The sequence below is a fragment of the Emydura macquarii genome, unplaced genomic scaffold, assembly GCF_026122565.2.
Source record: "Emydura macquarii macquarii isolate MOO-44397 ecotype Brisbane River unplaced genomic scaffold, CSIRO-AGI_Emac_v2 contig_3451, whole genome shotgun sequence".
NCBI lineage: Eukaryota > Metazoa > Chordata > Testudines > Chelidae > Emydura > Emydura macquarii.
In genome coordinates, this window is record NW_027133588.1 from 8476201 (window position 1) to 8488020 (window position 11820).

General features: G+C 35.5%; 1 protein-coding gene across 2 annotated transcripts in view; it reads left to right on the top strand.

The window, feature by feature from the left end:
* Positions 1–10449, top strand: part of LRRC49 (leucine rich repeat containing 49) — an 89643-nt gene extending 79194 nt beyond the window's left edge. For both annotated transcript variants that reach the window (XM_067534694.1, XM_067534695.1), the window contains 3 exons: positions 3179–3288; positions 6177–6330; positions 9633–10449. In XM_067534694.1, coding sequence (XP_067390795.1) covers positions 3179–3288; positions 6177–6330; positions 9633–9836 — 468 coding nt within the window. In that variant the 3' untranslated portion in view covers positions 9837–10449. The remainder of the gene's footprint in view (positions 1–3178; positions 3289–6176; positions 6331–9632) is intronic.
* The last annotated feature ends 1371 nt before the right edge of the window (positions 10450–11820 follow it).

The window sequence follows — 11820 nt, forward strand, 5'->3', positions numbered from 1 at the left end:
ACTTCCTCACATAATTTACTGTGCTCGGCATTCATCAAACTTAATCTGTTCTTTTCACTTGCACTGGCAAAGTTGGTAAAACGCTTAAGAACCTCAAAAAAATACGTAGCGTTGCTTTAGCTCTCGGTAATTGCAAATGACAATTTAACCTTGTTCCTGAGCTGTAAGAGAGTACATATGTTAAAGAAACACAAATCAGTTTATGATGTTTGTTTGTATATATTATTTTTACATTTTAAAGAATTCATACACTTGATCTCTTCAGTTTCTTGTAACAGGCTTTTCTCTGGTTTATTACCATATGTTTGAAAGGAATTTAAATATTGCCACTGGAGATCTCTCTCTCTCTCTCTCTCTCTCTCTCTCTCTCTCTCTCTCTCTCTCTCTCTCTCACTCACACTCTCACACACACACACACACACACGTAAATTAAATAAGCATAATTAACAGCTGGTTTTAGTACAGCTCTTTACTATTTTTATAGTATTTTTTAACTCCAGGTGCAGCATATACATAAAATCTCCAATATTTTTTTCGCGTTACCACTCTACCAAATAGAACTCTTGATTTTTTTTTTACCTCTTAAACAAAATAATTAATTGTTTAAAGTGCAAAGATGTGCAGGACATTAATACTGGTATACACCTGCACCTTGTGTACCCATTTGCACCACTACAAAGTGGGTGTAAAAGCTTCCATCTCATCTGGATACATTTTACACCTGTCCTGCACCCAGGACTCAATCAAGCAAGATGCTGAGAACTGTAGCCCTGATACAACACTTAAAATCCGTACTTAAATTTAAGCATGAGATTAGTTCCATCGACTTCAATGAGACTACACAGGTGTTTTACAGTGAAGTGTTTTGTAAGATCATGGCAAGGATGCTCAACACTTTGCAGGACTGAATCCTCACTTTGCATTTGTGTAAATGATTACACCAAGTTCAGGATAATAGTGATTTGAGCTGTGTGGAGTATAATTCCAAAAAGTTGAACCCACGGATGTAAATTTTTCAGCAACATTATGGGCGTGGTTAGTATTAAAAGTTAAGGAAGCTACATTGCAGGAGCTGCTGCATTTGTTTTTCCATATTTCTCATTAACAAAATATCCACCAGAAACCTAAATAATTATCTTGTGCAAATCTTTGGAGAAATAGTAAATTAAATGTCTAGTATTTTAAATTGGCCATTATCATTTGTTTTAAATTGACTATATCTGATAACTAATAAAGTATATAGAAATGTGAACTCTAAGATTTACTCTGTTTTTTAGCTTTATCCAGCACATATTAATCATGCAACATAGGAAGAGAGGGTTAAAGAGCTAAACTGAACTAAAAGGTCCCACAGGGAGGAAACCAGAAAGTAAAAATGCCTCCTTTTAGTTGTACAATATCTTAAAAAGAAAACAAGTCATTAAACTTCTAATAATATCTTTGTATGGACTTTTTCTTAGTTAAACATAAATAATCCTAGGAAAACATTTTGAAATAACATCATACTGTACTACTTGGGCTTTTTAAAAAAAAATGTACTGATCATGAACTCTTGTAAAAGATGCTTATTAAAAGGTTGGGATTTTTAAGACTGAATATGGCTTTTAAAAGCTTGTTTTTCAATTTATACTATGTATGTCTTATGCTGTATCTCCATGCAACATTTACTGTATCATTTAAAATGCAAACATATTTTTAGATTTTAAAGCGTTCTTCAGTGTAAAACAACAACAAAGTAAAAAATAAATCCTCCCTGCTCATTCCACACCTTCTCAGAAAAAGTCTGAGTAATTAGGCCTTCCAGTATACTCCATCAACAAACTCAGTTTTGAAAGGAAAGCCATGAAACTTATCAGCAAGCCAAACCCATACTTGAGAGAAGAGCTGTGTGCTAACCAGGGACAGCCCCTGTAATAAAGGGTCTCTACTGCCAGGCCTCCTCCTGCTATGTGGGCTGGCTGTGAAGTGCCCAACTATCTTTTAATGTAGTTTCACTGGTGTAAATTTCCCTGATCTAGACAAACCCCAGGACTATGTAACTGACCAGTGCATGTTTAGTTTAAATTGTGGAACCTTACAAAATGTTTAGTGGCAAAGATGTGTAGTTTGCAAGTGACAGAGTAGATTCATTGAGTACTGTTTGTATTCTTTCTTGAGATACTAACTATACTGTAGTAAAGAGCACTGATAATGCATCTGTACTTCCCAAAGTGCTGTTACCATTACACCCTTTGGTAGTGAATGGTACAAAGAACACACTAGAGGTGTCACTAAAGATTAGCATCCTTATTTAACATTTGCATATAGAACACATTGACTGTCTTGGGGAATTTACAGTAACATAACACAATGCAGGGAAAGAAGACATTAGAGAAGGACATTTTTTTTGCTTATTTTTTATTTGAAATTGAATAGATTTTATTTGGATGTCTTGTGGGGTGGGCATCATTGGAGAGTTTGGGGGTAAAAAGAATTGGGCTTTGAAGATAGGTGTTTGAAGTGCATGGTGTCATTTCATCAGCAGCTCTGTAACTATGCTGGAGCAACAGTATAGTTCATGTTTAGGAAAGTAAGGTATTATGGAGAAGAATTAATCTTACTGGGCTGGGAAGGGCCAGCCAGTTAGCCCTTATAGAAAAAAATTAAATCTTTCTTAAAGACTGCACCATAGTGCTGCCAAAGTCAGAGACCATGGCTTATCTTTCATTTAATATCTTTCATTCTATCATTTCACTGCTCAGAGACCTTTCACTTCTGCATCACAACTTGATCAGAAACTTTTCCAATATTCCTTTACAACATGGTAAAGAATTAATCTGTGTGGGCCAGAATGCTCAGGTTTGAAGAACTGGTCATTTAATGAGTAGTATGATGGAACATAGGCTATCATATTGTATGCATCGAAGTTTCCAAAGTTGGTAGAAAATAATAAGTAAAACAAGCAAAAGTGAATTGTTTGATTGCTCTTTGACTATATTAAAGATGCCAATAAAAGTAAATTAAGTTTTGAAATAGTCATTGATATACATTCTTTCCTTTCCTTAAATATGCATGGAATATCTCTGGCACACAGTGTTTTAGAGCACATATTTTAACTAATTTGATGTATGGTGGTCAATTCTGAGCATGATCAAATTTTACTATTTTTAAAATTTTCCCATTCTCACTTTTTTCAAAGGTTACTCAGAATGATTTAGTAATGGCTGAAAGGCTCTTTGGCATTCTTGCATATGTAGCATCTTCTGAGTTGCCCCAGTATCGCCTGCTTTCACTACTTGGAGAATCCAGGTAAAAGTTATTTTATATGGTTTAAAAAGGAACCCTCATAGCCATAGAAATGATATTTTACCATAATTGTGTCTATATAAGTGTGTTAAGAATTAAGTTAACAATTAAATCAGTTCACCTCTCCTTTTGATTAGGTAAAGTTCATCAATCAGTTCTTTCAAAAAGAACTTGCTATATTTTTTGGATAAAATATAATAGTTAATAGAAAAAAATACAAAAAGCACAATCACAAATTGATATGTGCAATGAACTTCTAGGATGATACAGAAAACAAGCACAGAGGAGATGACACTTTACATTTCAATGGCTCATAATGTCAAAGATCCTGTTCTCTAAGTGTGAACTAGAAATTCTTATAGGCTCAACCTCCATTAATTCAGATCAACATTAATTCCTTACACACACAATCAAAGTGTTTTGGGTATTATAACATTCTGTAGAAGAGCAAAAGTAGATTTCATATTGGCTTGTATAAAGGGGTTGTCTAAGGGTAAGGGTAAGGCCAAGGTTGATCTTACTTTCTGCATTTTACAGGTTATAAAAACTGTTCACAGTTCTTCATCAGGGACCACCCAGGAGACACTGCAAGTCTGGTTGGTTTAGGACACTTAATGGATGCTACTCAGCAGGCGCAGCTACAGAGCACCCGCTCTGATCTGAACTCTGCTTGGTCTCATCTCAGAGCAGGGAGACTGGGGTGAGCCCAGATGAGAAGCAGTACTCCATACCCTTCCTGACACTGGATGCCTTCCCACTCTTGTGGGGGAGGGTGGAGACCAGTCTGGAGGGAGAATGAGATTCCCTGCCCCTTCTCCCTTGTTCCACCCGAAGCCAATGCTTGTATTATCTTAACTGTTGTTCCCTCCAGGCTCCTCGTGCTCTATTCTGGTGCACTTTTATATTATTTTATTTTTTTATGTTTGGAAATATAAACATCTAATTTTAAAATGTTTAAATTGCCTGGGGCAAGAAATTGACAGAGGGTGTGTGGAATACACACAGGGCAATGTGAAAAAGAGGAGAATGCAGGAGATGAGGATAGGAAGCCAACAGATGCTGGGGATCAGCAGAGAGTGGTAGGAGAATAAGTGTATGAGTGGGATGGAGTTCGGGTATGCTAGGGGTGATTGCCCTTGTGCGAACCTTTAAAAGTTCCACAGTGTAAGTGCTAGCTATGATCTGCCCTACTGAGCTCTTTTCTTGGACGTTCATGGAAGTGCAGGGACACAAAACATGGTACTATTTGGACCTTAACAGGTCCACATCTCCTTAGGACACTTACACTGAAGATTTTCTAACGTTTGCACAGGGGCAACCAGTCCAACTAGTTCCACCCCCCAGTGCTCCTGTCTTGCAACCCCCTACACACCTATAACATTCCGGTTCTTCCTATGCTAAGCTCACATGGGATCTTGGTCTCCCATGCACTGCTCGGGCCCTGTAAAGTGCTGGCTCCATCCTTGTCCCCTACAACTTACCCATTACAAGGTTTTAGTGGACGGCCACCTGAACTGTCCCTGTCAGAAGCGGGGCAACTGTTCTCCGGATGCCCCCATTTCTCCATCCTGCAGAGATTTTTTTGGCTTAATTATAACCAAATATATATTGCTTACTTAAAATGTGAGAAATGTTTTGTTTTGGAAGAGAAACACTTGTACTTAATTGTTTTTTGGTTTGTTCCACTACTCTATAGCATTTCTGTCACAAGCTGGTTTGCCTACATTTATTTTCTGAAGCTCTCTTCCATCACGTGGTACTGTTTCCACATTTACAATATACAAATAATTCTTTACATTTTTACTGCTTCCTCTGAGGTTTTAAAGTACTTTACAAACATTTATTAAGCCTCGCTAGAGAGGTGTCAAGGTAATTAAAAGAAATATAACTGAGATGAGAGTTTGAGAGATCTCTAATGGTATGTAAAAATATGGATTTCTTCACTCACCGCTGAAATGCAGCCTCCTCAGCATCTGCTTAACAATATACAGTAATACTGGTTATTGTTTTAGGACAGAAAGCAAATACAGTCATATCCAGTTGAAACTTCAGAAGGAGTTTATGTAGGCAAAATATAATTAACTAAGAATTTGGCCAGACCACATGGGTTAACATCTTACTCTTATGAAAATCTCTTTATAAGTAAAATAAGTATTACACAGATTCCACTGTATAACATTGCTAAAGAACACACAGGTTTTTCTGTACATTGCAGAAATCTTGAGCGCTTTCTTCTTGATTCACAAATAGAATGTAGTCATACAAATTGAACAATCCTTGAGTATATAATGTACAAACAAAATCCTTGGGTATATAGTGTACTATGAATATGCATTTCTGATAATAGGGAGCTGGTATAGGATGTGGGCAAAGACGTCCATCCACTTAAGTGTACTGTTTATCTGATTCCAGTGTCATGTTTTGGACAGTAATTATTGAATTACATACTGGAGGGCATTGAGATAATTATAATGAGTGTTTTATAGTTGAAATATATGACAATTAACAGTTTTGACATGGTAAAATAAAAGGTGTTTAAAAGTTTGTGGAGAAGACATTTTGATGGTATTTTTAGATTTCTGTGGATACTTGTACTTTAAGTACCTTTCTTAAGTTGTGAGAATTTTTCCACTTTGGAGATCTGTTATGATATGTGTCAGAACAAGCATTTGTAGAAATAGTCTGCAGTTGTTCTGGGACAAAATAACGGATGAATATCTCTGAGACCTTCTTATATATCAAGGCTGCAAGATGCAATAAAACAAAAACTCATAAACTCAGTGTTCAAAGCAAAACAAAAAAGGCCCTACATAAAATCACTGAAAAGCATCTGCACTTTAATAAAGTCTCAGATAATTAAATCTGTAAATCTTTTTAATGTCTATCTACAGGAAGAAGCAATTCTGTTATCTGCTAGAGGCAAGGGGGAAGAAATCTGGGGTTGTCAGTGAAGAAAGTAATGACAGCAGAAGGCTTGGAGGAGAAAATACAAATCAAGCTACACTAAATTACACAACAAGGGACTTTCATGCAGAAAAGCTTGAGGTAAATGAGTTAATTTGAGGATCCTGTGCGGATCATAGACTCTTAAAAGTTCCAAATATAATTTTTTTCTTTTGGGTGGCTTGTTTAATTTTTAATCAGTTTTCATATATTTTGTTTATCTGAGATAACATTATTCACTTTCACCAACTTAAATAGTTTACAGGGTCCTTCCAGACTTCTCTGGGACCCAATGACTAACATTCATATTATAGCAATGATGCTATGAAAAATCTGTAGGTGGACACAGTTAACACTAAATAAATTTATTATAAGATACAGTATAGACCAATTTCTGCTTTCAGATGTGCTGGTATGGTTTCCATTGGTTTCAGCCAAGGATAATCTTTGGCATTCCTCCTGCCCCCTGAAACTCTCTGTCTAGCTCTGCTCTGTTTCTGAGCTCCCTCTCTGGATTCTAGGTTCTGGATGCTGCCACTTAGGATTCTGAACACTCATTTATAACTCCTAGGGGCAAATTCAGTGCATGTCAGTTTCTCTAATCAGAACTCAATTTTCAAACTGTTTATTGCAGATTTAAGCATATTTTAAGCAACTGTCATCATACAGTCCTTTTATCTTATCCTTCTACTTGCTCTGTGTACAAAGATGAAATTTTATTATATGTCAATTTTAGTGATGGTCTTTAGAATATTAGTTTTTACATATCACTGTTTATCATATTTACATTTATTTTTCAACTGCATAATCAAACATCTTACTGATATAAAAATAGCAACTTTACCCGGACTGCAGGGCAGTCAGCACGGTACCCCTAAAAAAGGGTGTCACCCATACTGGCAAACATGCCTGGATCACACATTCAGGATGCAGGACTTGTACATGGAATATGCAAGTGTAGCCTTACTTTGATTTTTCTCACCTATTTTTGGTACCATGCAAAGTGGAATTAAAGAAGTATGGAATATGATGAGGATAAATCAGCACAGCTTTTATAAGGGTATAGTCATTTCTCTCAATGTTAAAATCCTTTAATTTAGACAGAGGATTTTAATACAGTGCCTCCCAGGAGACTGTTGGAGACCTATTTATCATGTAGAGCGATAATGTTAAAACAAGACTGAAATAGGAAACACAGAATAATAATAGTCATTTCTCAGCTTGGGAAAAAGTTAACAGTGGAGTGCCTTATGAATCAATACTGAGTTTAGTGTTGTTCAATATAGAATAGAGCTATGACAAAATTTGTTTAAATCTCAGTAGAGGAAAATAAACTCTTAATAGGCTTAGTGCAGCCCAAATTTAAATAGTAATAACATGACAGACTGTCTTGTTTCAACCAAGCCCATCCTAGGTGTGCTTTTCTGGCTGCAAACTCCTATTCTTAGGCCAGGAAAAAAACATCTTTTCCCTGAGCCAGCCCCCTCTTCCTTTTGAGAGGACAACCTTTAATAGCAGCTATCACCAGTCCCTACTGGGATACATTCTAGTGCTCACATTCATCCCTTGCTTACCCTTCAGGTTTATGCGGAGTATAAATCCCATCTCCATGCTGTTAAGTAAATCAATAGTACGTACTCAGCTTGATTATTGCATTGAGTTTTGGTCACCTCATCTCAAAAAAGACATAGCATGGAAGTGTGATGGGAGAGAGGAAAAATAGCAAAGCACTTTAGTCTTGAAAGAAGTAGTAGTGATGGCTACTTTAATTAAAGGTAATTAAAAGAATTAATGGTATAAACTAGTGAGGCACTCCTGTTTGCACTTTACCAGAATCAGAGGACTGTAATAAAATAATACTTTGATATTCATGTGATTACAAAAAAAATATACGTTGCGCTTTTTTTGTTGTTGTTACCAGTGTAATTCACACCTTGTCCTTCATTCTAGTATTCCATTTGTGGCTGCCAATTTTAGTGGTTATCACAAGGGAAAAGCAAGATAGGCAATAACTGCCAATTTCTGCTTCCCATTAACAGTAAACTAACATAATAAATGTGATCAAGTCAAACCTAATTACTGAAGATAGTAGATTAGGTTTATTGATTGATAAGTTTTCAAATTATGCATCTGGAAAGCATTTGCTCTCCTTCAGCTCATAAAAAATAGTCTGTATTGTTTTCATGGACCATAGCATGACCTAATGTTTTTAACAATAATGTAAATCAGATGGATTAGGTATTTAGCACCAATATAACTGTTCAAAGAACAACTTGTTATGGCACTTTATGGAAATCCTCCATAAAAAGGAATTAGTATAATTGAAGAATGACTAAAATATGGTGCCAGTAGTTATTCAAAATGTATTTTCTTCATCATGAAGTTAGTTTCTAGAGGTTCAGATGACTTTTGTAGAGTGCATATTGTATGTTGTACATAAGCTTGGCAGAATTCAATGTTTGGGTTTTTTTTTATAATTTCAATGGAAATATTGATGTTTATTTTAAGGATTTGTTTCAATTTTTTTATTTATATTTTCACAGTTGAGTGAAATTATGGGTTGTTAACATTTTTTCTATTTCTATTGATTAAAATTTTTACAGTTGTGGAAAATTATGGAGGGGCCAGACAATAATTGTTTACTGACAGTAGATTTTGAGATTAAAAAAGTTAAAGCTCTATAATCGTTAAAACATATTGTCAACATCACATTTTAAAATATACAATGTAAATATCCTTAAATCAAACTCTAATAGGTTCTCAAGCAGCATTTTGCTTATTTTGCCTATCTGTAAACTTTTATTATTATCAATGGAAAAGGTGAAATTGATGTTTACTGATATTTTTAATGATAAAAACTTAGTTCTTCCAAGCCTACTTGTACAGGATGCACACATCAAAGAAAATCTGGTAGGAACATTTGTACGGTTTATTTCTCCCTACAGTAGTTTGCTTTGCTGCTGTTTGGAATCTTATGTAGGAAAACAGATATTTTTTTTATGTCATTGCATTTGCTGTGCCTAGATTTAAAAATAAATAATCTAAAATTTAATAGTTTGTATAATATGCTATCACGCCTATCCCTCATGACAGCAAAAAATCGAATTCTGTTAGAGAAAGTTAACATAGTTACTTCCAAATGGAAGTTCAGATAAAAAAATTTGTGAGTCATTAGTAAATAGTTATACAGCTTGAATCTGTGGCCCTATTCACTTAAAAACAAACTGGCTGTACAATTTGAAATTAAATTAATGTGCTAGAGAAAAGCATGGAGTGTTCTGTTTTCGTGCAAATCACTATTTTTGTTGATTCATTAGAGTTCTTTTGGCCCCTTTTAATAAAACATTACTGTTATTTAGTCCTTTTTTCTGTTTTATGTAATATATAATGGTTCTCCCATCCAGGAAATCAAGGAAAGAAAGAAATTTTGCCAGACATACATGCAAGACTTAGTGAAAGAAGCTGCTGACATCAATATGAAAAATGAGTCTTTGCAGAAGCTGTGGCCTCAGATGTTCATTGAGCTTGTCAGGGATGCAGTGATAGAAATACGCAATAAAAATTCCTACATGAAACTCAGCTTACAGCGGATCACTGATCAAAAATAGCTAAGTTGATTCCTGCTGATTTGCAAGCTATTGGTTTCAGTAGTGTATGTTATGTTTCACAAAGACATAAAACAAGAGTATAAAATTACCATTGGTATAGGACACATTTTTTAAGGATGCCTTTAAATTCAATGAGCTCTGTTTCTACAGCTAATGTTTTCTCTGTAGTTTTCAAAATAAAAAGTTTTCTTTTATACAAGTTTTCTTGTATAAAGTTCTATCAGTGTATCCTTAGCTAAAGTGATGACATAGAAATAACTTGACAGCTATGCCATGGTTTACTAAGTGGTCTGTTTTTTGTTTCTGATGCTCCTTTTTTAGTGCTAAAGCATTGGTTTAAAGGAACACATTCACACTGATGCATGCCTTATGTTTTTTGTTGAATGCATTCAATTGTTTCCTTTTTGACCGTTTGCTGCTGTGGTTAAAAAAAGAATTCACAGTTAGGATTGTTTCTTGTGAGTGAAAGCTAATAAATTATTATGTTTATACACCCTGAACCTAATCATTTAATATTATTTAATGCAATGGATTGTAAAACTGCATGTTGTCAGTTCAGTACTATTATAAAAGTAGTACATTTTACCAAGATTAAACTAATTGAAGATCCTCAACTAAACATATTGTGATGCTAGTTTTGTTTCCAAATATTTTTCATTATTTTGCTTTTATATGTTTATAAATGTGAACTATAATGTGTAAAATACCAAAGTAAAATAAGGGGGGTTTCTTGAATTTTATCATTGTTCTGTTAGAATACATACAAAATATTCATATAACTTATTCTGCCTTCCAGCTAGTAAATGATGAATTTCCAGTTCACTCCACATTCTTTGAAACATAAGACATGGAAATAATATATTAAATTCCATCTTGAAAACAGGATGTTTCCTTTTAAGTGCTTAGGGCCAGATTTTTAAAGGTATTTATATGCCTAAAGATGCAGATAGGCACTTAATGGGATCGTGCCTACTTGCTTAGACACTTTTGAAAATCCTATTGGATATCTGTCTGCATTTTTAGGTACCTAAATACCTTTGAAAATCTGGGTCTTAATAATGTACTATAGATAGTTATCTTCTCACCAGATGCACAGTGTACAACCTCATTTGCTGGTACTGTTTTCACAGTACTAGCCCGAGCTTTTGAGTAGTTAAGAATGGCCAGACTCCTTTTGGGAGAGAAATGAGTAAACAGAGATTGAGGGATGTTCTTTTTTAGAGTTTTGGGTTTTTTATTTGCAGAAAGACTAATCCTGTCTACAGTGCCAACCCCAAGTAGTTTTTGATATGGGGGAAGGAAAGTCTCTGCTTTTCCCGACTTCTATACTACACAACTGCAGTAGCCTCTCTGATTGTGTCCCGTATGGGAAGGTGGCTGTCTGGTGGTCCCCTATGCAAGCTCCCAGCATCCTAGCCATACCGAACCTCCACAGAGCAAAACCACACTGCTTCCACTATGGCAAGGGTTCTCCATGGCTATTGAGGAAGGTAGGCTTTGCCCCTTCATACCCACAAATCCTATTACTGCTAAGAACAAATACGTTCTTTTAAAATGGTTATAAGCAGTAGAAAAGTTTATACACACACAGAAATGCAGCCTCGCTTTCACGGCTCCAGTAAATCAGCTCTGTGTTTTAACCTGCAGCCAGCTAGTAGTTTCTCAAGCAAAGCTGCAGTTTCTGTCCTGCCGCTGTTCCACACTGCTTAACCTCTCCTTAAAGAGATTAAAACAATTTGGTAAGGAAATGTGCCTGGTGGTTGCCTAGAGTCACCGTTGCCAGTCAACTGTAGTATTTATGTATTTTTCAATTGATTAAAAATGCATCCTTCACTGTTTCTCAAGGCACAGAGAAAAATAGTTCACAAAAGAAAAGCCTAACATCTCCCTTCCCCACCCTCCAAAAAAAATAAGACCATCAGCCAAAAGCCTGCACATGCAGATGAGCTATGCATGCTGCCTTGAAAGTCAGCTGATGGGGAGC